Below are 26,397 nucleotides of genomic sequence, written 5' to 3'. Positions count from 1 at the left end.
GACTACCATGCTAAAGGTCCCGGGTTCGATCCCTGGCCAGTTCAAATCCGGGAACTTTTCTAACGATGGAAGCGGCCCTGGCGCCCACCCAGCGTCGAATAACATGGCTACCTGGGGGAAACCTTGGGGTGTAAAGGCGGTCAGGGGTGATGCTGATCACATCACCCCCACTCACGACCGGATCACGAAAGTGTGGGGCGTTACCCCCACACCCCATATATGCCTTCATGGCATGGTGCTATGCACAGGGGAGCACTTTACTTTACTTTTTTTTTTTACCAGAATATTAAGTGTATTCCTGCATAAATGGATCAATTTTGCTTCTCAAATATTTACAGCTGAATTAATCAATTTTCCGTGAATTGCATAACTCACAGGATAATTCTGACTTCAAAAAGTGTCACGTCGGTGAATAAACTCCAGATTTCGTGTTTGAGTCTATTTCACACTTTGCAGTTCATTTTGCATTATTTCGTGACAAAACAGGGTAGGAAAATCCACCTCACATGTTTCAGAAACATGAAAAATTAACATTACAATGTTTATTTCACATGTCGTGTTTTCGTCAAAAACTAAACATGCATGCCTCTATCACATTATGTTTTATAATGAAGATAACATTGATAACCTTGTGGTTTTATGATCACAGATGTTGCATCAGGAATTAAATTGTAGTGATGACTATTTTTATATGAATTTAAACAGAGATTTCCTTACACATTTTTCTACTTTGTTTCTCAGATATGCTATGGATCCTCAAGAGCAGATTATAGAAGAAAGTGAAGAGGAGATTATGGAGGAAATTCCAGATGACACAAAGGGTAACTGTTTTTTAATGCACTACAGAAGGTTGTTCGCTTTATATCCGACCATGTTTGATGGGTACTCACCTTAAGAGATACCATGCCGCCACCACCGATCATGTTCTATTGGACCCCCAGCATTGTGGACTATCGCCCGGCATCGCAGTTTCCATTGCAGCAAGCTCCGGCGCAGGACAGGCATGGGAATTCTGTCCCACTCCTCCCTGCAAGCTTTTTATAGACCATCCAGGGTGCGCGGGCAGCAATGTTGAAGACGTCATTTCAACAGTCCAAATGCGCAAAAATTCATTGGACTGGCATCTGGGCTTTTCACAGGAATGTCTTCAAATGGAATGACACGGATTCCTAATTCCTCTGCCATTTCCTGATAAAAACGTAGTGATGTGCTGGCAGTATGACTCGAAGCCTTGTCCATATGGATCATCACCTGGTCCGCGTCCATTCCATACAATTGTGGGATGTCTCTCCGATAGATAGGTGTCAGAATGGAGTCTTGGAAGTAACTGGCATTCACCTTCACGTTTTTGTCCACCTTGCGTATCATCAACTTACCCTCATATCTGAATCCCGTCTAACCATAAAGCCACGAGGGAAACTTTCCCTGCACTGACGAAAAAAGTTGATGTCAATGTCACGGTATGTGATCGCCCGAATGTGACCACCAGCAGTGAGATGGACTTATGATTCATCCATTGTGACAACTTTCTTCCATTTGGAACCCGCCAGGTACTTTTCATACAGTTTCGTGCAGTTTGTCTTACGTTCGGCAATGTGACGCGGTAGAAGGTGGTGTACACGGGTCTTCCGCACACACTTCAACCTCTGAGGTGCTTGCGAATTGTTTTGTTCACAGTTGACGTGATGTGAAATCTGTGGGCCATATCACGGTGAGTCGGGGGATTTTCTTGGCACGCCAATCGACGGATCCTTCTTCGCACTACGGGTGACACTTTGCTTGCAGCCCTTCTCCTGGTCGTTTTCGTGGGTGAATGTTTCGCAAGGAGAGCCTGTTATGTAACGGGCCGCAATAGCTTTCGCAGTAGTTACCCCAAGTGTTAACCCATTCTCCCGACACTATCACAATGCGTACGTACGAGGGTCACTATTTATATTTTGAGCCTAACAATGAAAAAACAGGAATTTGGCATTGAAAACTGCTTTATTGTTTGTTGAAGTATTCTCCTTTATGGTCAATACACTTTTGCATTCGTTCGAACCATTTGTCAAAGCAGTTTTTCCAATCTTCTTGAGACACCTCCATAATATGGTTTTTGAACGCATCAACGGCATCTTCCGCCGACTAAAATCGTCCTCGCAATTTATTCTTGACATTCGGGAACAAGAAGTAGTCATTGGGTGCCAAATCAGGACTGTACCAAATCAATTCGATTTTTTGACTGTTCATAAAGTCGGTTGTTAGACGAGATGTGTGACAGCTGGCATTGTCTTGATGAAGAATGCCGACAGCGCTTGTTTGTTTTCCGTATTTGACCGAAGACCTCTGGCAAACAAATTTGTTGTGTACCATTCAGAGTTGACCGTTCTACGTTCCTCTAAAGGCACAGTTGCCACATGACCAGTTTTCCTGAAAAAACAGGAGACCATTTGTTTCGATGTGCTTCGAGCGCGAACAACTTTTGTTGGATTGGGTTCATCTTGAAACACCCATACAGTCGACTGCTGTTTACATTCCGGCTCATATGCATATATCCATGATTCGTCACCTGTTACAATCTTACATACGTCTTTTGAAGCACCACGATTGTATTTATTGAGCATTTGTTTGCACCAATTGACGCGAGCGTCTTTTTCAGTTTTTGTCAAATTGTGTGGGATTCAACGAGAACATACCTTTCTCACAGCTAAATGATCATGTAATATTTTATATATGCTGGTGGAATTAATGCCTATGGTTGCCTCAATCTCACAGTATGTCACATGACTATCTTGCAGTATTAGGTTTTGCACAGCATCAATGTTTTCTTGAACAACAACTGATTTTGGACGACCTTCGCGAATCTCATCGGTGAGCGAATGGCAGCCACGATTAAATTTGTTATACCAGCGTTTCACAGTGGCAAAGGATGGGGCTTCATCGCCAAATGTGGAAGTAAGTTGATCGATGCACTCTTGTCTTGATAATCCACGTCGAGAATCGTAAAAAATCATCGCACGAAAATGTTCACGAGTTAATTCCATTTTATTGTTGTCGCGCAATCTCCAAGGCAACATAAACAACACAAATGAAGCTATTGACAAAACATTAGAAGTACGTTATGGCCAATAATGCCAGACGATTCCGTGCAAACGTCAAATCGCGCCTAACTTCAATCAGTGTTGCCAAGGTTCAAAATATAAATAGTGACCCTCATATGAAAACTTAGCATGGAAAAGGGCCATTACGTAACCCTCCCAATACCGGTTGATTTTCGGCGCCATTTCATAACATTCACTACCAACACTTGTGCACCTACAAGGTCAGACACAACACTGCTTCCGCCAGCAGACCCATAGTTCCAGCATGATACGCCAGGTGGCAGCACCAAATGGACAATGGTCGGATATAAAGCGAACAACTTCTGTATATTAATTCTTACGTGCCAATTTGTCACCCTGCTTTTATACAGCATGTTTTATCAAATAAGTGAATCCCAACTGTCAGAGACTTTCAGCATCTGAAGTTTCCAATTTTTTTTTTCTTCGTACCAGTTGCTCCATCTGAAAGTTATGTCCCATTATTGAGTGTGGTTTGAGTTGATGTTTTAAGTCAAGTTTGTGCACAGTAAGGCTAATCGGGACTGGACCTACAGTTTAAAGTGGAATCCGAACCACTATGTGTCTCCACAGGGTATCGAACCCGGGACCCCTTGATTACAAGGTGTTATGCCCCGTTATTGTCAATGTGATTCCTGGTAGTTAAATGCCTTAAAAAAAGACAAAGCATTGTATGAATATTGAAGAAAGATTGTGAAATTTGAAGTATTTTGTTTTGGAAAAAGAAACTGAATATTTACACGTTTTACATCATCAGAACCATGAATTATTGCTTCATGTTCATGAGAATAATATTGAAATTACAAACTAGTGATGTTTCACATTAATCATCAGGGGTGGGAAGGAACAAGCAGGTTAAAATAGGTGAATTATAAATAGGTTCACTGTGAATAAGAAATTATCTAAGCATAACATCCTTATGCCATGGGTCTTTTAATGTTTTAAATAGGTATGGAGCAGATTAATCAGTACTCTATCGGTATAAGCTGATATAGGTATATCAGTTTATTGGTGAAATTATTAAACCATAGTTCATATGACCTGATTTTATAAAGTAAATACATAATCATGCAGGGCTTTCACGCTGGCATAGTGGTAATGTTATTCCCTTGTAATCAAGGGATCCTGGGTTCGATACTTAGTGGAAGCACGTAGTGGTGCAGATCCGATTTTAAAAGATTGGTCCAGTCCTGAGTCCCAGCTGTGCATAAAGTTGACTTAAAACAAGAACTCCTCTAAACGTGCTATTTCTTTTTATAAGGCAGAACCCATTGTTATAACCTGGTTACATATTAATATACATGTACCAGGTGTATAAGCTTATATCTGCTGTTTGCTCATAGATGGCATTAGTGAGCATATGAAGCTACCATGGGCATGCCATACCTGGTGTTTGTATGAGTTGGACATCTGCCAACACGAATCAGTGCACATCGTCAGTACGTGCAGACAACAACAGACAGTGTTCCTGTGGTAAGCATGTCTAGTTTTGTGCCAGAAAAAGAACATATGCGTGAAGCTCTGCTTTTCTGCTTCCATTTGAAGAAATAGGCTGCCGAATCGCATCGAATGCGATTGACAGTGCTGTATCGGAAACAACGTGCAGGGATTGGTTTCGTCAGTTCAAAGACTGCAATTTTGACCTGAGTGACAAGAAGCGTGAAAATCGGCCCAGGAAAGTTGAGGACCATCAATTGCAGGCTCTTTTGGACGAGGACAATACCCAAATGCAAAAGATGCTTGCCGAGCAATTGGGTTTTACTCAAGCTGCCATTTCCATGCGTCTACGTGCCATGGGAAAGGTTCAAAAGATCGGAAAATGGGTGCCGCATGAATTGACTGATCGGCAGCTGAAGAGACGCCAAAACACATGCGAAATCTTGCTTGCCAGACAAAAAAGAAAGTCTTTCCTGCATCGGATTGTGACTGGTGATGAAAAGTGGATATATTTCGAGAATCTTAAACGCAAGAAATCATGGGTAGATCCTGGCCAACCATCAACATCTTCCTCGAGACCAAATCACTTCGGCCGGAAGACGATGCTGTGTGTTTGGTGGGATCAACAGGATATCGTCTACTTTGAGCTGTTGAAACCTGGTGAAACTGTCACTGCCGACGGCTACCACCAACAACTAATCAAATTGCACTGTGCTCTGTGTGACAACCGGATTATCAACAAAGACATGACAAGCTGATTTTCCTCCACGACAACGCCCCATCGCACACGTCAAGACTGGTCCAAAACTACTTGGAGACACGCAACTGGGAGGGTACTACCCCATCCTGCCTATTCACCAGACCTGGCCCCTTTCCACTACCATCTGTTTTCATCAATGGGCCATGCCCTCGCTGAGCAGCACTTCGATTCGTATGCAGACGTTCGAAAATGGTTTGATGAGTGGTTTGCCTTGAAAGAGAAGGACTTTTTTTTGGCGTGGTATCCACAAATTGCCCAAGAGGTGGGCAAAATGTGTAGCTCGCGAGGGCAAGTACTTTGAATAAATTTCTTGGTGCTTTCTATGAACAAACCATGTGTTTTTCTGACTACAAAACAGCAGATTTAAGCTTATACACCTGGTACATATTGTATTAATTAAGCATGTTAATGTTCTTCAAGGAACATTTTTATCAGATTGACACAAAATTGGTTGTTAGTCTTGGTAAATTTTATGTATGTAATTTATTGGTATTAGAAAAAATTCCTATTAGTGCATCTCATCTGTATCGTAATATTGCATTGCTACTATTATTAGCAATTTTGTTAATGGACCAATGTACCGCTAGGGTACCAATTGAAGGGCTCTGTAATAAGACAAGTGACATTTTGTTCATTATTGAGTTACAAAGTAAAGAGTGAGATCTTTCAATTTTCGTGTATAATTGATATGTAGTACAATTTGCATTTGACTCATTGCACACTCCTGAAATCGGTAAACACAACACTAAAACAATTTATCTACACTATAGCTTCTAATATCCTTTTTTCTCAATAAATTCAATAATGACCAAAATGCCACTTACCATGTATTACCCTGAGACCTTAAATTATTCTGCCTATTGCTCATATCCATTGCTAGGTTTGCTATTATGTGATTTTTGAAAGCTTGAAATTATCGAAAGAATTATGAAGAATACTTATTAACTGGCATTTAAACCTTTACACTAACTGTCAACAAAGCAGTGAGACAGTAAAGTATTCAAGGTTTACTTACGTGAAATTTAAAGGATTTCGTAATTCCGCGTTGCACAATTTAATGGTTCAATCCTATTAATTTCGAAGATCCACTGTCTTCATTCACAAAAGGGTACGGCGTTTGAAGCGGAGATGGTACCGCGTCAGTACATTGTAATTTTAAACCGTGTTTACCGCAACCACCATGTATTCAAGGTTTGATCTATCATTTTCCACTTCCCTACTTGAACTGTTTGTGAAAATAAAGCATAAATGCTACAGAGGCTAATTTTTAATACATACTTTTTAGGTGGCGAATCGGATGGAGAATATTCCGGATCTACAGACGTGGGAGAATCAGGCACAGATACCGAAGATGAGATTGCAAGGTAAGTTTCACGTGAATGGAACATGAACTACACTAATATCTCACTAATATCTCACTAATATCTCACTAATATCTCACTAATATTGCTGAATAGGTTATAGACCACTGAGAGCCAGTGTATGAAATTAAAAAGTCACTTGTAATCCGCTAAATTTACTTTCTGGATTAATGTTAACTACAACTAATTACTTTTTAAAATAAGTAACTCTAACTTACTTATGCCATATTGGGAAATAGAGACGTGACACAAAAAAAATCTCAACCTACCACTGGACTTGCTAAGCACATCAAATTAACAGCCATAAAATAAAAAATGTGCATGTCAAAAAACACACAACCCATACTTAATACACTCCAGGCATTTGCCATGTCCACACATGTCCATGAGATCACTACATCATGTAGCATGATTCGTCACTCCACAGGATGTTTTTCCATTGTTCTAGGGACCACTCGACACATTCTTTGCACCACTGTAATTGACGTGTCATGTTCGGGTAGTAATCATTGGCTTATGTGCTGCAGCTCTCCCATGGAATCCCAGTATCACCACCATTTGCCAGATGATACACGAGTACTGCCATCACTTCCTGATGCAATTCGAAAGTCTATGGTCACAGTGACGAATGAAACCTGCTGGTTTGACTTCACCATACGTCTGAGCACTTGCCAATCCCTATCAGTGAGTTCTTTGTCTCCCTGAGTTGCAGTTGTGTTTTTATCACACCCTCACATTTCCATTTCACCACTATATCACTGACTGTTGGGCGTAGTATCTTGAACCTGTCCGATATCTCATGGAGGAATGCCCAAATCAGTGGGTGCTGATAATCATACCCCATTAAGCCTCACCCAGCTCGCATCATCCAACCATTTTGACTGCTGGCAGCAGTATACATGTACACAGCGCACTCGCTGTCTTTTATGAGTCATTCTAAAGGCTCATGACGTGTATTGATGACATATGGGTGATTCTCCTTACAGTTCAGGGGGTGTCTGGTCGTTATTGGTAATATAGTGTATTTCTTCATTGCACAATCTTTACAAACTCTTCGGACCTCTGTTTAATGGGCTAAATATTTTTAATATTAATATTTAAGAATTTAGTAAAACACATTTAATATCACATTTTGCCTTGAAATAAGTTGCAACATTTGAGAATATCTGTACCACATAATTTCCACTATGAAATTTGTAGCTTTCTGGAACTCTGCAGCTTAACATGAACAGAGATTCTGTATCAATATATCTACCAATATCTACTGAACTGTAAACTTTATGAAGATTACGTAATAATATTCTGAACTTGTTTGACATTTGGTATGGTTCTTGTATCCATTAGGACATTAAAATACACTATACTAACTTGTTAATAATTTATATAACTTTGGTTGAAAATTGCATAATATTTGATTTGAATAATTTCAAATAATTGTTATCAAAGTATTAATGTATGAATCACAATCGTTAAATTATTTGTATAGGAATAAGTAAGGTTGCCAGATCACTATTTACAGTAGATTAAGGTTCCTGATCTCTTGAGAAGAACATTATTGTCTTATGCACGTCTTTTTAATGCAAGACTCATTATAATTAAATATAATTTTTTAAGAAAATAAATATTATAGGAAATTGTTTTTGATGTAGAGTGTTAAATATTTGATAAAGGAATAAAGATTATGTGCAGTGAAAATTCAATTATTTGTTTCAAAATAAATGTGGTTAAAAAAGCAACTTGTTATATTGTGAAAGCATTGTAACATAATTTGTTAAGAATAAAGTGTATGTGTATTGTGAGATGAATGTAAGATAAAGGATATAAAGTTTTTCATTTTAATAATTTGTGATAAGCAAATGTGCTATTAGATGTTTATTCAATTTTTGTGTGACAATTATCGTGATGAAACTAAATAATCTCATGTGAGTAAGCATTGTCTGAGTGATATCATTGTGCTTTTTCATGTCTTCAGTTTCATCCGTTCATCCCCATTGTTGTGATTGACCCAAGAGGTAGAAAAATTACATAAAATAACCAAAAAAAAAATAAAAAAAAGGTTGTGTAAACTTTTGGTATAATTTGGTAGAATAATTGAATAAATAACCTTAATTTCAAAAGCTTTGTATTCAAATCTTGCCAAACATATTTTAAATGACATTAGGAAGCATGTACTGTACTTGTACAATGATGCATGTTTGAAAATTTGATTTTTGAAAAGCTTTTGACTAGTCTTCATCACAAGTATGTTTCATATTTGGGAAGTATTTGAAGGATTGAAGATTACTTGTGATGTGAAAATCATGTTAAATGCCAGGAAAAACCTTCATCTGTGTCATAACTGTTTCAGGATCAGAAGACAGGCCGTTTATTAAATTTCTAGGATGCCCTGATCAGTTTTACCAGTATGGTGGAGATGCAAAATGCAACATTCCATGAGAGAGACAGTATTTAGAGATCCAAGAAACACCCAGCAGTACAAATTTGTGTGTGTGTAGCAGTTGTGATAATCATTTTAATCCACATTTGGTCTCGTGTTTGTGTGTGTGTGTGTGTGTGTGCGCGCGACTTAATTTTAGTTTCTTAGTGCATTCCTAGTGTCAATGAATATTATTTTTAGTTTCTTAGTGCAATCCTAGTGTCAGTGTACATATTAATTATGCTTATATGCTCTTCTCCTGTGAAGTATGTATTCATTTAGCCTAATATAATGCTTAGTTTGCTTAAGATTTTCAAAATGCTGGTAAACATGTAAAAGTTGGTTCAGATCCCACTTTAAACTGTAGCTCCAGTCCCAATTAGCCTATTTGTGCATACAGTGGACTTCAAACAATTCAAATTCATGTAAAAGTTATATTAAAATAAGGGCATTTGAGAATTGTAACTTGCTATTTTGTACAGAGTATCTTCTGATGTACATTTTATAGTATTATTATTATTAAAATAGCATGCTGTAGTGAACTTCTTGTTTACAATAAAAGAATTATATTTTATCACTAATACTGAATTATTGGTCTCTTTCTGTACCCAAGTAGTATAAATAATTCCATAACTTTTTAAGTTATTGTACTTGAGTACAATCGTAAATATTGACAATTTAGCGGACATAATTTGAATTGTGTTATCTTTCATTATTTTGTAAATCTCTAAATGGCATGTCATGTTATGATTGTTGTTACATAGAATAATCTTTTTGAATATATACAATGTTCTATTTCAATTTCAGTGGTACTTGTACTTGTACTTGTACTCTGTCAGTACTTCTTTTTTTAAATGCAGAACTATGAGATCATTTTCAATGTGGTAAAAAAATAGTTGGATCATATAGTTTGATGACTTGATTTTCTGCAAATGTTCCATTTCACGACTGGGTTTTTATGTGGTTTAAATATACTAGATGCTAGATTACTGCAGGAAGGCTAGAAATGTATACATACAGTTTTCTTGAGTTGTGTATTAATTCTGTATGCCTTGACAATATGAGAATTTCAAAATTGTTCAGTTTTTTTTCCATCCCTTATTTCGAAGAATTAATCCATGTTCAATTTTGTGTAATGCAGCATATGTTTCAGACTGGAAAGTGTAAATTTGATGTTAAATAATTTATTTTCATTTTGCACTTGATTTAGCATTATTTCATGACATTGTGTTGTAGGAAATCCACCTCACACCTTTTAAAAAAATATGTTTTTGGTCACAGGCAGGAACATAGTGCAGGAAAGTGTAAAATCAGGGAACGTGAATGTCAGTGGCAACCCTGTATCTGCTGTGGTGTTGCATATTTATGACTAAAAATACCTTTTTTTCAAGAGCTTGTGGTGTCAGCTAAGGATTCAACCAGGAAAATAATCTTAAGAAAAGTTCTTATCCCAATACCCTCTTCATGTTGTGATAGTTTGTCAGTGTTTTGTGGCAATATATGTTGGAATTACTTTTCAAAAATTTTGTTACATAATTTACATCTGGGGCCTCACCGATGGCATATTGGTAACATCATCACCTTGTAATTAGGGGGTCCCAGGTTCAAAATCTAGTGCAGACACGTAGTGATTTGGATGCCACTTTAATCTGTAGGTCCAGTCATTAGTTCGTCTGTACATGAAAGTGGACTTAAAAACTCAAGCACAAACAAAATTTTCATTTGACACATGTAAGCTAGGCATTTTCCATTTTAATGTGTAACAAGTTATGAATTAAAATACAAGTTTTGCTTTCGTGTCGCTTAAAAGGTTAAAAATTATTATTCATCTATTACGGGGAGAGAGGTACGTACATTTCAGAACTATCAAATCAAGATTGAAACAACACTACAGAGAATCAGGTTCTCGAGAAGATGCAAGTTAAACAATGTAGTGCCAAAATTTTTGAAGTGGAAAGTTAGAATTCGTAATACCTACACCAGTGAAAGGAAAGCTACAAATGTTAATGATAGGAAGACTAATTAGGGACTCGTACTCAGAATTGGACAGCCTTTCTCGAAAGACATATGATCTTCACGTAACATTGTCAAATTCTTTGCATCCACTCATATGGGATAAAGTAAACAGAGCTACACAACAAGTTGTAGAACACTACAGCAAGCTTTCAGAAAGGAGACTTGATAGGAAATTCTACCAGCTAATTCAAGAAGAACAAGTTATATACAACAACAATGAAAGAAGGGAAGCAGTTAATGTCACTGGTTAAATAGAAACTAAGAACATTAACAACAGATTATTTATAAATCTTACAGATATTGAGGTACCTGATGAGTATATAGAAATTTTTCAATTCGGAATGAAATTTTCAGTTGGTAGTGCTTATATACACAAGGAAGATTTTGTGATTTCAATAGAAAAAGCACTGAATTTCTTAGATGATGAGGAAGAAATGAAAAAATTACGAAGTTTCGCACATGATGCTCTTGATGAATGGTTAAGTTTTGAATGCAAAAAAAAAAAAAAAGGTCCAAAATACACAGAACGGGAGAAAGAGCATATAAGGTTGGGGGAAAAATTTCGTAGTTTCAAGATCTGGTTGAGAGAAAATGACATTTTCTTAATAAAATCTGACAAGGAAAATAAATAAAATCTGTCCTTATCTATAAAGACTATAAAGAAAAATGGAAGAATGTTTCAAAGTAAAAAATTTCATAGAAAGCTCTCAAAACCCTTTAACTAAAATAGTGAATGAAGTAAAGAAAGTAATTGAAAGCAGTATCACGACACCAAGAGAAGTGAAGAAAAAACTCATTGTCAAAAATTCAACCCTGCCGATTGCCTTTGGACTACCAACAACTCGCAAACTGGAAACTCCAATAGGATCCACCATTGCAACTTTCACACATCCTGTGTACGAACTATCCAAATATTTAGTTGAAAGGCTTGCTGTAATTAAACAACAAACTCCATTCAGTGTTTAACCCATCCGCTTACCATTTAAATGCCAATTTTTTTGCCATGAAATACCATTTAAATTTGGCTATCTCCCGTGAAGGTTGCACAGCAAGACAAGATGTCAAATATTGTGTAAACTATCCAAACAATTTACGTGAAAATTTTATATATTGAAGTGGAAGTATAGTAATAAGTACGCACATATGCAGTTTACTTGAAAGGTAATTAGAAACTCACCTAATAAATTTGATCACACACATCGTTGCATTCCATTTCCATTCCTCAACCTTTTATATTTTTCCTGCCACAGCCACCTCTTCCTCACTTTCACTACATTCTTCAATTTCACTAACATAAAATGAACCCCCATGTTCATCTCCCCTTCCAAAATCCACATTTTCCTTTTCATCGCTATCGAAAAGCAACTTTTCAATCGCAGAATCATCTACAACATTTTTATGCAACATGTTTGCAAGACGTAACAAATGAAGGTTTGTTTACATGAGAAATTACTGAACAAAACATGCTTGAAATGGTATGAAAAACTTAGCAGCACAAACATACACGTCATAGATTTGAAAGATCATACAACCTCTGCCATCTATTGAATGAAAAGGGAACTACATGATGAAAATCGGGAACCCGTCGATTCGACGATTAGGTTTGGGAAGCGAACGTCCAGTCAGGCCGTCGATTCGACGACTAGGTAAGCGGATGGGTTAAAATGCATATGAAGTGAAACGGAAACTAGAAAATATGGTTTGGAATAATAGTATCGTATTGCAAGTTTTGATGTTGAAAATGTATATCGTAGTGTCCTAATAGAAAGTGCCACAGATGCATTACACAGATGGCTTATTGAGATGAAGGTTAACCCGGTAGAAGCATGGGAAATGGTTTGATGGTTTACTGTATGTGCAAATTACAATTACTTCATATTTGATGGCAAAATTTATCAGCAAAGTAATGGTCTATCAATGGGAAACCCAGTATCCGGAATCATCTCCTTCATTACATAGAATCTCCAATTGTTAATCAGATAGATCAAGATATCATACCCTACATCAGATATATAGATGTTGTGCTAATTCTTGCTAAAATTGAGAACACCATCATGGACGTATTTAAATTGTTGAATGAATCGCATCCTCACATAAAATTCACTTGTGAACCCATGAATAACAATGTAATTTCTTTTCTGGATCTAAAAGTTAAGACCACTGACAATAATTCAAACATCAGTCCATAGGAAAACACTAGCAGGGGAAAAATCCATCCATGCCAATTCAGAACATTCTCTTATAACAATGGATAATCTATTTTGAATTTTTTTCCCAAGAGCACAAAAACTATGTTCTAATAATATGGATATCAAAAATGGAGGAGAAAAAAGCTTTTTAATATAGCAAAACAAAATGGCTTTTACATTAACAGAATAAACCAAATCAAAAAACAAGTCGCAAGAAAACTAAAGGAAAAGAGAAATACAGACAAAGATGGAAAATCTGTTGAAAAGAAATTTGTTTGCATTCCATTCCACAAGGGATTCTCACATGAAATTGCAAAATTTTTTAGAAGATTTAATTTCAAAATTGTTTTTAGATCACCAAGAACTTTGGAATGTACATTTAATGAATACAAAATGAGAAAATCTCTACCAGATGTGGAAACCACACAAATATATAAGTTGTTCATGTTCAAAGGATTATGTAGGACAAACATCAAGGAAAATGGCACGAACACGATTTGGACATTACAAATTGAAACACAAGAACAGGTTTGTTAGCTCACATCATCAAGAAGAGGCATGTTATTAAAAAGAGAAGGGTTTCAATAAGAGTGACGGGAAACATAGATTTAAATGTCTGGGAAGCTTCGTTCATTGCAGAAGAACACTGGAATAAATTAAATAATGAAAATGGTAACATAGACTCACTATTGAGATTTCTTTTTCACAAGTGAAGTAAGCCACCATCTTTAAAATTTAATGTAACAGAAAATATCAAGAAACTCTGTGAAAGCAATGATGATTTTTAATTGCCTGATGATATTTGGGATTCATAATTTTTAAATAAAAAAATAATGTGATCAAAATTTTTGTCTGAAATAAAAATAAAACAGACTGCTTGTTTTCACAGTTAAGTTGCTATATTACAACAATGTAGCATTGAAAACTTCCATTGTATAACTGATTCTTTTTTGTTTAAAAAAATTAACCATTAACTGTATCTTTAATCAAACTAAAATTAAATGTGTGATGAAGGGGGAACATGTGTTCTCCTGAAATGTCACAACAAAAATTTGTGTTTTTATGCTTGTAATAACCGTAGACTACAAGAGAAATCATTCCACAATGAAAGCAATGTGTACATACAAGAAAAATTAAAAGGTTCATTTCTAAAACTGACATTTCAATATCGTTGCCGGGTTATTCAAAAAGGTAAAAGGTAAAGTATTCCCCTGTGCATAGCACCACGCCATGAAGGCGTATAGGGGGTGTGGGGGTAACGCCCCACACTTTCTAGATCCGGTCGTGAGTGGGGGTGATGTGATCAGCATCACGCCCCTGACCGCCTTTACCCCCCATCGTTTCCCCCAGGTACCCATGTTATTCGACGCTGCGTAGGCGCCGGGGCCGCTTCCACCGTTAGAAAAGTTCCCGGATTTGAACCGGCCGGGGATCGAACCCGGGACCTTGAGCATGGTAGTCAGATGTGTTACCGACTGAGCCACCGCGACCATTATTCATTAGGGTTATCCAATGAGATCAGATTAAAAAGATATAAACAATCATAAAAATTGTTAAAGGGATAAAAATGAAATTATTGAATTCTTCCTCATGATCATCAGCTGTCTTGCATTAGCAACACACGTCACTGCCCACTGCCTACAGCATTGGGCCAGCCAATGCAAGACAACCGATGACCATGGGGCAGTCTTCAATAATTTGATTTTTATCATTTTAACTAGGGGTGTGCAGGATTGTGAAAAAAATATCTCATCATGATGCTGACTTTGGGAAATGATTTCCTGAATTTTCGGGATCCTGAACAGTCAGGAAATTCCAAATGGTCATTTTTAAAGTGGTTAATTCTCAATGAAATTCCTGAAACTTCAAGGAAATTGTTAGTTTTCATTTCATTAATGGAGAAGCAATGACTCAGCGAAAATGACATGTAGAATTTACAATATTCACAGTGTCGGAAAATTTCGAACATTTCCCAACTTGTCCGGGAAGTGGCAAAATTTTCCCATTTCGAATCTTTGGGTCAGAAAAGATTTTCCATCCCCATCCTGTTCTGACCAAAAAATCCATCCTGCGCACCCCTACTTTTAAACTTTTTAATGTGATCTCATTGGAAAACCCTAAAGAAGAACCCAGCAACAGATTCTAAAACTCTATTTCAGATAGAAACTTTTAAAATCACACATAAATAAAACTTGTATTTTTGTTTTGAAATTTGGAAGCTGTGGTTATGCAAATGATAAATTACTTGAACTTGATGTATAACATGTTGTATTTTAGGATAAGAGCACAGAAGGATCCTTATGGAGATGAGACCGATGTTGATGAGGACATCGAGAAGCCTGATACGTCACATTTGCCTTTACCCAAGTTGCCTTCCTTTTTCAATGGCTCCAGGTTCTTCATCCATCCTAAGCTCAAACCCATCGACGTTCAACAACTTCATCGTTATATAGTGGCCCACAAAGGGTGAGTACAGTATTTTTTTATCTGGGTGTGTTACATCACAGTTATATTCAGTATATTCTGGCAAACATTTTTGTCTATTAGCTGTTGGACATGCTGCTCCATTGAATGAAAATGGTACCATAACAATTTGAGAACCTCCACGTAGTCAAATGGTTAAGACTGTAGTCTTTGGTGAGAGCTGTTCTGCGTTTGATTCCTTGTACGAGATCTAAACTTTCAGTGTCGCCAGTGTAACGACAACCGCGTCTACTTTGTCTGTCCTTGACCAGCCCTGAAAATGACTCCGTGAAGGATTCGAAAGCTTGGAAGAACTCCGAAGTGATTTTTATCGTGCTGTTTGTGTGTGATTTCAGTGTTTTAACGAATATGTTGCTGGCATGTGATGTAAGAAGTTTTCTACAGTCATACCAGTGAGGACAATTGGAGATCTATTGGCAAACTGTTGTAGTAGGCTTTAGTTTTGAAAGCCAGAACACAGCAGCAATGCAATTCTATGCACAGACTATTGCCTCAAAGAGCTGTTGCAGCACACAGTTTAGCTATAATTCCATGAAAACCATTTTCAATGTTACTCAGAAAGCTTTTGTCAAGCAAAACAATTTGACCATAATATTCCTAACTACTGTCTGTATTGCCATCAGTGGCATATTAATGACATTCTCCAATCGGAGGCTGACTTCTGTGGTGGAATGGTCAGTACAGCATGCTAGAATATCAGGGGTTCCAAGTTCAAATCCTGACCTGTCATGTCAGGATATCATCATGTCATCACTCATCATCATCATCGCGATTAGACTAAAGTGACAGAAAAGTGACAAAATAACAAAAAATCAAATCTCCTGGGTGGGGGCAGATGAACTTTCTTTAGCAGTCGTCTGCTAGATTCATCGAAGCTTTCTTGTTTTAAATATTTTCCCCATCACTCAGTTCTACTCATATTGTATGATTATTTATTGTTATGTCTGACATCTTCGCAAAAGTTTAGACAAAGCGAAGGTAAGATCTCGGTTTACTCTGATGTTAGTTTTAGAATTTTGTTAATAATTACTGCCTTTTTACATTAGAAAAGGGGACAATCGACATTTATTCCAATGTTAATTGATGACTTACTGTTAGTTTCATATGCCTCCACTCTTCCTCTTAATCCAGCCATGATTACTGCAGACACTATACAAAAATAAAACACTCCTTCTGTGGTCTGTGAAACTTTGCATGTCATGTATTTTACTCTTATCTTTTGGAGAATTGGAAAAATATATTGGAGATGCATTTACTACATGACTACATGACTACTAATCAGAACATTAGGAACCAGTTTATTAGTTCTAGATTTTTTAACCAACTGACTTAATGAGGATTATTTATATCATAATACATTAATATTTGGCAGATACGACATTACACCAAATTTTATCTGCATTTATTGAAGCTTCCTGAATATCCTAATTAAGATAATGTTCCTTATCATTGTTACTCCCATTGGTATTTCACTGCACAAAACACTATATTTGTGCTGGTCTGCATGGTAGAGTAATTAGCACAGTGTGCTACAATGCCAGGGGTCCTGGGTTCGAATCTTGACCTGGGCATGGGTGTTCTTTGTGAGTGTCCCTTCATCAATTTCATCATATCAGTTGTCCCCATTGGCGATTAACAGAAAAGTGACACTCAATATCAAGAATCAATCAAAATGAAAATACCATATTTGTATTGTAACATTATTTTCTTGTAGTTTACGGTTATTAAAAGCATAAGAAAACAGTTTTTCATTGTGACGTTTCAGAATTCACGCTCCCTTCATCAGACATTTATTTTTATTTTGACTTAAGATACAGTTATGTTATATCTGTTATATACACAGATACAAGTCGCAAGAAAACTTAAGGAAAAGAGAAATACAGACAAAGATGAAAAATCTGTTGAAAAGAAATTTTTGTGCATTCCATTTCACAAGGGATTTTCACATAAAATTGCAAAATTTTTTAGAAGATTTAATTTGAAAATTGTTTTTAGATCACCAAGAAGTTTGGAATGTACATTTAATGAATTCAAAATGAGAAACACGCTACCAGATGTGGAAACCACAGGAATATGTAATATAAGTTGTTCATGTTCAAAGTATTATGTAGGACAAACAGCAAGGAAAATGTCAATAAGATGGCGCGAACATGATTTGGACATTATAAATCTAAACCCAAGAACAGGTTTGTCAGCTCACATCATCGAAGAGAAGCATTTGATTAAAAAAAGAAGGGTTTTAAAAAGATTGACGGGAAACATGGAGTTGAATGTCTGGGAAGCTTCGTTCATTGCAGAAGAACACTGGAATAAATTATATAATGAAAATGGCAACATAGATCCAGTATGGAGTTTTCTTTTTCACAAATGGAATAAGCCACCATCTTTAAAATTTAATGTAACAGAAAACATCAAGAAACTTTGTGAAAACAATGATGACTTTAAATTACCTGATGATATTTGGGATTCATAATTTTAAATAAAAAATAATGTGATCAATTTTTTTTTATCTGAAATAAAAATAAAACAGACTGCTTCTTTTCACAGTTAGGTTGCTATATCACAACAATGTAACATTGACAACATCCATTATATAACGGATTCATTTTGTTTAAAAAATTGCTAACCATTGTTATAACTGTATCTTAAGTCAAAATAAAAATAAATGTCTGATGAAAGGAGCATGAATTCTGAAACGTCACAACGAAAAACTGTTTTCTTATGCTTGTAATAACCGTAAACTACAAGAAAATAATTCTACAATGCAAGCAATGCGTACATACAAGAAAAACTATTGTATTGTAACGTTCCAAATACCAATATTGCCACAGGTGACATGGAAATTCAAAAAGATGTAAGAGAATTGAGAAAATTGTGTTCAGTAACATTTTTACTGTATTCAGATCATTTTAGTAACGAGGCATGCCAACTTATTCACTTGGAATATCCTTGCGGTCCATTCAACCTTCTTGAAGCTACTTTTTGCTACAGCAGCTTCCACGTGGATCTCCCTTTCCGTTGACCACCTGTTTCCCTTTAGTCTCGGTGCATGGCCCATCCCGCCCACATGGCTCCTTGCATCCTGCAGGTTTGGCTTTGGGTGGTTCTTCAGCTATTTCTGGTGTTTCCGCAAGCTCCTCGTCACTCATGGCTGTCCAGTAGAGATTCCCTACAAAACTGGATCAGAAGTCGGCTTGTGGGCTGATTTTTCGTAGTCTCGGTTTAGACACTAGTTTTGTCCTAGTGACTGCCCGATGATCTGGTAACTGTCAGAGGGTTAGAAGGTGAGTTAAAGATTACTCACTAATTTAAATGTTGTCCATCTTTAAGGTGTGATGGTTAGGTACACCTAGAATTCTGAAAAAGATACAGAAATTATTTCATGTACAGTAAAACGTATAGTATTTCAATTAGATATATTTGCACCCGGGTTTCTACACTGTAAATTCTCATCCATTGAGATATTTTAAAACAGCTTTGATTGCAGTGTATTTTATACAGATATTTCTAGAAATAAATAAATAGCATAAGTCAGGCACCTGCACAGACAAATGGTTAGTACTCTTGCCTTTGGTGTGAGCAGTCCTCCTTTTTATTCCTAGTGGGGGCCTCCAGAATTGTGGCATTGACTGAGCATTGTGAGAACAAATGGGGAACTACTTTAAAAGAAGTAGCAGGTTCCGGTATCGAAAGTCAGAAAGCAGTGGTGATGGGAGTTGATGCTCTGACCACACATCACTCAATTTAATAGCCACTCTGGTCAGGTCCAAACCCTTAGAGGGCTTTCTTGCCATATAGTTTTTTCTACGTCAAAAATCACCACTCCCCCTACCCCCAGAATGGCAATTTCAAGGGAGAAGCTATTATATTATTATTGTAGGGTCATAATTAAGTTAGCAGCAGCTGCGGTGGGCTAGTCAGTACGGCGTCTGACTGCCACGTGTGAGACCCAGGTTTAATTGCCAGGGTGGGTGATCCAAGGTTGAAATTTTTACGGCTTTGTCACCGCATAAAGTGGCTCCGGGGCTTACCCAGCCTCAAATCAGTGGGAGCAACCCTGAGGGGTTGCCAGATCATGGTGCTGATCACATCATTTCCAAAATTGTCGAGATCGAGAATATGTGGGGCCCTACCCCCCACCCCCACATCTCCTAAATGTGACTTCATGGCATGGTGCTATGTGCACAGGTAACTTTACATTTACCATAATTCAAAGTTTTATGACTCGTTCCATGCTGTTCTGTTGTGTGTTACCTGTAGGGGTCATGTGCAGCATTTAATGAATTTGGGAATAACATTTTTTATGGGTAAAGTGAAAAAAGTTACATTTTTGTGCCATATAATCTTGGTTAGCAACACTGATATCGCAGAATTTTTCCCTGGCATTGTTATGATGGTAATACTTGAAGCAAAATGTACAAAGAAGTTTGTTTCAAGTCCACTTGACAATTCAGGACTGAACCTACAGTTCAAAACTGAACAACAGACAGTGCGGTGTGCCTCCTCCTGGAATTGCGTCTGGGCTACAGTGTTACCACAGTGAGACCCACAAATTATACTATGTGCAAACATTTTGTAACTAATTAATAATATTTGCAACTGCTTAATTTGTGTTTTTCTTCACTTACTTAACATATTTTCAGCTGTGGCATGTTTTTTAGGTTCCCATGGTTATGATGATATTCTCGTCAACATTATTGTAATTCACACATAATATGCTAACAATAAAACAAGATAATTTGATTGTATAATTGGAGAAGATTCTGGAGTTATTTCCTTTACTCAAATGTTTGATGTTCATCAGGACATAAGCTAGATTAAGTACAGAAGGACAAACTCATTTACAGCAATGAGCATAATTAGCTGACGGTTTTAAATAGCAGAAATAAAATGAACATGTTTCATTAGAGTGTATTATGCAACTTGAATAAATTCTACATTTCTTGGGAAATAATTTAAGAAATAGAAACAATTAATCTGTACACTTGTTGTAGATTAATTCATACACACAAACTGATATTAACCAAAAATAATATATTTGAAGTGGTCACCTTGTGATGTTACACAGTATTGGCTTGATTGATTGATTTGCTATATTTTACTTTGCTTTTTGTGCCACGTTTGGCTAATTTGCGAAGATGGGGATGAGTGATGACATGATGAAATTGATGAATAGACACTCACGAACATCCATGCCCATGCCAGAATTCGAACCCGGGACCCCTGGCATCGTAGCGCGATGTGCTAACCACTCTGCCACGGGGGCCGGCTACACAGTATTGGAGTCTTATCGAGCGAGCAGTTGAGATTATTGGGAAGGAGCAGGAAATTTTATTTTGTGTGCACTCTTATGCACAGAGAGGCTAGTCGGGACTGGACCTACAGTTTATAGTGGGATCTGGACCACCATGCAACGTGCCTCCACTGGGTATCGAACCCGGAATCCCTTGATTACAAGGCAATAATGCTACCAATACATCATCTGGGAAGCCCTAATATTGGGAAGGATGTCTCGAAATGTGGTTAAACTTCGAAAAAAGACTCCAATACTGTGTAGCATCACAAAGAAATTATTTTTGGTTATTATCAGTTTGTGTGTGTGAATTAATCTACAAGTGTACAGATTAATTGTTTCTGTTCCTTGAATTAATCTCCAAGAAATGTAGAATTTATTCCATTTGCATAATATGCTCTAGTGCAACATGTTCGTTTTATTTCTGCTAATTTAAAACTGTTAGATAATTATGCTCATCTCTTTATATGTGAGCATCTACTACATTCAGTTATATGAAAGTTGTGTTTCCTAACTATAAATTAATCCCATTGCAAATAAAATAAACAATAATGGGAGCTATGCTTTAATTAATGATTGTGAACCACACGCAAGCTTTTCAGAAATGCTACATTTCACCATTTTTTTAGTAACAAGTAGCATGTGATTTAAATCAGTTACTGAAATTAAAAGGAACTCTTAGACCAAAGTGGGGAGGAATATGCACTTTACCCTCCCAGTTGTAAAAAAAAACAACTTTCAAAGCATCTCAGCTTTTGTACCAAAATCATGATCTTTTATTCACCATAAATATGTGGCTCTACCTATTGGTATTTCACTCCACAAAATATTTATTCTTTGATGCACCAATTAAGATTACAAACTAATATAACCAGGGGTAGAAAAATACAGAGTTCTCGGTCACCATAAAGTGTGTGTGTGTAAAGTGCTCCCCTGTGCTATGCACCATATGAAGGCGTATAGGGGGTGCTGGGTTAGGGCCCCACACATTCTTGATCACGGCCGAAGGTGGTGGGGCTGATGTGATCAGCACCATGCCCCTGGCCACCTTTACCCCCGGAGTTTCCTCCAGGTACCCACTTTATACGATGCTGGGTGGGAACTGCTCTACAGATCTCTGGGACAGAGTATAAAGGCTTTCCTATTTTGTGCCTTATGCAGTGTAGGGTCCACTTACTTAATTTAATACATGTATCATCCATCATCTGATGTCTCCTCTTCTTCCCCTGATACACTCCACTTGAAGAGGTGGAAAAAATCCCGGTTCTCTCCTGCCGGGGATCGAACCCAGGTCTCTCGCATGGTAGTCAGACGCCCTAACGACTCAGCTACCACGGCTACTCTCGGTCACAATGGAGCCTGAAAACTTTCTCTTGGTGCCTGACTTTTTAAAATTATTTTCTTTTTGTCTCCTTTTGTTTTAATATTTTGAGTTTGCTTACGGAAATTTCAATTACATATGCATTTTTTAATGTTTGTACATTTTCTATATCACGTGTATCAAATCAGAGTAATATACATACCATTCTAAATTTTTGTGCTGTTGCTAGCCAAATTTTAAAACCTGCAGCAATATGGTAGAGTCTGACATATACATATAAGAATGTATTGCACAATTATTTATCATGTTACGGGTAGAGCCTTCTTAAGGATGACCACTCTGGTACAAGAATTAATTACTTTTAATCTAACCTTGTATTAATTAATAAAGCTCAGAGATCAAAATGTGTAGCCTTTATCTTAGTTGGATTCATGACTTTCTTAGCTCGTACGTGCAAGCAAAAGAAAAGAAGAAGAAGGTAGCTCCTAAGAATAGAACCTGGTACCTTAATAATTCTTAGTTTTGTCTAGCCCTGACTATGACACATTATTGAATGCCAAAGTGAAACTTTGAAAAGAAATAAGAGGAAACATTGTTCATTAACATTTTTACTGTATTCAGATCATTTTAGTAACGAGGCATGCCAACTTATTCACTTGGACCTTTCGGTCCATTTGACCTTCTGGAAACCTTACAGTCCATTTGACCTTCTGGAAGCTACTTTCTGATGCAGACGCTTCCACGCGGTGGTTCCTTTCCTTTGAAGTCCTTTTCATCAGGACACGATTCCTGCTTCTCACTTTTCCCCTTGGCTCCTGTATCAGACTTCTCTTTGTCTTTGTCTTTGGATGAATCCCCTGCTTTTTTTGATGTTTCCGCAGGCTTCTTGTCACTCATGGCTGTCCTCTGGAGATTCCGTACAAAACTGGTACGGAAGTAGGCTTGTGGGCTGATTTCTCGCAGCTTCCTAGTTTTGCCCCAGTGGATGCTGGATGATTTGGTAATTGTCAGAGGGTTTGAAAGTGAGTTCAAGACATTGTCCACATGTAAGGTCTGGTGGTCAGGGAAGCCCTAAATTCTGAAAATAATGTGGAGAAAATTATTTCATGTGAAGTATAAACCAAAACTCTTAACTACAGATTAATATGTATTGTCAATGGCAACCTATAAAGGTCTATACGTGGAAGCTTCAATTATTTTATGGATCTGATATTTTTCTAAATTACCTTATGTTAATGAAAAATCGTGCCATTATTGTTATTACTTCTATAAATACAGGGTGACAAGAAATAACCCGTACAAAGTTTGGCGTATCCTGCCAAGAATGTAGTGTACTGTTGCCAAATAATTGTTGTGTTATTGGATTCTCCATAGTCTTTTGTAACTGTACCTGTTGTTTTGGCTTCATAACGATTATTTTCTTTGTGTTTCACAATGTCAACCAAACACAGTGCAATTTTGGAACTGTGACGCTTTCCTTGATGCCAATGTGAAATTGTTCGTTTGCTGGGTGTTCCAAAAATGACAGTCTCAGATGCAGTTTGGCGATTCAAGGAGCTCGGCCATGAAGGCGACCGTCCCGGAAGAGGAAGAAAACCTACCGTCAACACGTCCCAGAACCGTAAGATCATCAAAAATCGAGTTCAGCGAAATCCGAGGGTCTCCATGAGAAAAATTGCTCGTGAGTTCGGGATCAACTGCGAATTGGTGGGGCAAATGGCGAAAAAGAACCTCAACCTCAAGGCGTACAAGCTCCAAAAAGTTCAGCTTCTCACGGACGAAAACAAGCGCCTGCGACTCAAAAGATGCCGCCCTCTGAAGCGCCGGGCCACAGGTCAGCGATGGGAGTGCATTCTCTTCACAGATGAGAAGCTGTTCACCGTGGAGCAGGCGCACAACCACCAAAACGACAGGACCTGGTCTGCAGAGGCTCCCGGTACCTCAGCCATCGTCGAACACCGCCAAAATTCGAAGTCGGTCATGGTGTGGGGCGGAATTTGCGCAAGCGGCAAGACGCCCCAGGTTTTCGTGGATCAAAGGGTCAAAATCAACCAAGAATTGAACCGCCGCGACATTCTCGAGAACGTCGTCCTTCCGTGGACCCAGCAGCACTTCGGCGATACGCAATGGAAATTCCAGCAAGACTCCGCTCCGGCCCACAGGGCAAAAATGACACAAGCGTGGTGCAGAACCCATTTTCCGGACTTCATCGCATTGACGGAATGGCCGCCCTACTCTCCGGATCTCAACCCAATGGACTACAGTGTCTGGTCGATTTTGGAGGCCAGGGATGTGCTAAACGCCACCACAGTTTGGAGTCGCTGAAGCAATCGCTGCATCATGAGTGGAACCGATTGTCGCCCGAGGACCTGCGGCCCATCGCCCAAAATTTCAAAGCCCGTTTGGACCTCTGTATCGCCGCCCAGGAGGCCACTTCGAAACTGGCTGAACATCTTGTTCCTAAGGTCTTGTGTCATTGTTCTTCAGTGTTGTTTTGCTCAATTGTTTCGGTTTGATAAATTTATGATCACAAACATTAGTACGGGTTATTTCTTGTCACCCATTATAAAGCTACAATTCATATCTCCCATGTTCCAGATTTCATAAAGTAAATGCCCAAATATATTTCTTTCTTTAAAAGATCATATTGTAGTCACCCACGATAATTAATTAAGGAGATGAACGAACTACAGTTTTTGCCATTATTAGGCACCCTTCCAATTTCCTGTGGAAACAACAACACATGCCATGGTTGGCATCTGAAAAAGTTTCCACATCTTGGCCACCTTCTCAGCCGATCTCCATGGCAGCGTTGTTAGTGGAGCCTAACAACAGCCAGGGCATGGGTGTTCTTTGTATGATGCAACAACTAACTATATCCAGTGTTGCAAAATTGACTGATTCATTGCCACACCCTGTATATTAAATATTGTGCTGTAGCTTTTTCTTGCTGGGAGTATCCATGTAAAATTTTGTCCTCAAGTCAATTGTCCAATGACAAAGGCTGCAAGATCATGCCACAGTAACATTCAGCATTTATGGTGTTGCTAAAGAAAGTGTGGGTCCAATTACCCAACCTCTGGAAGTGGCACACCACACACAAACCCTTCAAATTGTGTTATGACATTTTATGTATTGTGTGCTGATTATCTGATGACTATATGTAACTGTTTGACTTAGTGCAAGAGTGACAGTTTCACACCAGGTATGCATTTATTTCAATATCGTCGGAATGTGCACTGCTACTGAAAAAAACAAAACATAGTTCAAGAGAGTATGAATTTCTCCCCATGTTGCAAGTGGGAGCGGTTTTCTAAAGTTGATTATCAAGCTATATACGATCTGTAAAAAATGTGATGAATAAGTACACAGAATCACATGTATTCCTTATGGACAAACAACTTCAAGTTAATGCTAGTCAACTGGAAGTTTAGACTTTTCCCAACACAAACAAAATATTCAACTTGTTCTCTTTCCGTTCATGTGTTTTCTACACCATCGAAAGTTTGATATTACCAAGAGAACAAATAAAATAATACTACCATAAGCATAATACTAAGTTTGCTCCTCCTCCAATGATCATCCAGCGCACAGACATATATTTCCCCGGCTCGCCATGGGGAAAGGTCGGTGAGGGAGGAGCAGTTTCGGGTCGTCACGACTTGCTGGACATGGACACTGTACCTTGTGCCCTTAACGTAACTAGATAAACAAGGTCAGAAATTAAAGTCACATCGATCATATTCTCTCCATTTACAGCAATAAAGTCTCCAAACCATGCTTGTAGTTCCTTTTGTGCAGATTAGATTATGCATTGTTATTACTTTGTAGGCTGTAAATGTAAATACTTCTTCAGTGTGTGATTTTTGGTTGTTTTACAGTCATGGACACGTCTGGGTTGTAATGATTCTATTAAAATTCAATGGTGTCTGTGACCATACAACCACCTCACTTGATGTGCCAATTTACGAAATTTCTTATCCTATAATTTCTCCTGCCAGAACTGGGGGCCTGCCATCACT

The 26,397-nt window shown here is 37.8% G+C and overlaps 1 protein-coding gene across 2 annotated transcripts in view; it reads left to right on the top strand.

The window, feature by feature from the left end:
• LOC145980755 (DNA repair protein XRCC1-like) overlaps positions 1-26,397 on the top strand; it is a 104,002-nt gene that overhangs the window by 22,031 nt on the left and 55,574 nt on the right. The window contains exons 7-9 of one of the 2 annotated variants that reach the window (XM_083113815.1): positions 742-821; positions 6,581-6,659; positions 15,555-15,743. In XM_083113815.1, coding sequence (XP_082969941.1) covers positions 742-821; positions 6,581-6,659; positions 15,555-15,743 — 348 coding nt within the window. Of the gene's footprint in view, positions 1-741; positions 822-6,580; positions 6,660-9,003; positions 9,606-15,554; positions 15,744-26,397 lie in introns of those variants that run through there. The other variant, XM_083113816.1, reaches the window with a different exon arrangement.

Source organism: Lepisma saccharinum, chromosome 28 (assembly GCF_977018435.1).
Source record: "Lepisma saccharinum chromosome 28, izLepSacc3.1, whole genome shotgun sequence".
NCBI classification, from domain to species: Eukaryota; Metazoa; Arthropoda; class Insecta; order Zygentoma; family Lepismatidae; genus Lepisma; species Lepisma saccharinum.
Note: the sequence above shows the minus strand (reverse complement) of the source record. Positions and strands in the feature narration are given on the sequence as shown.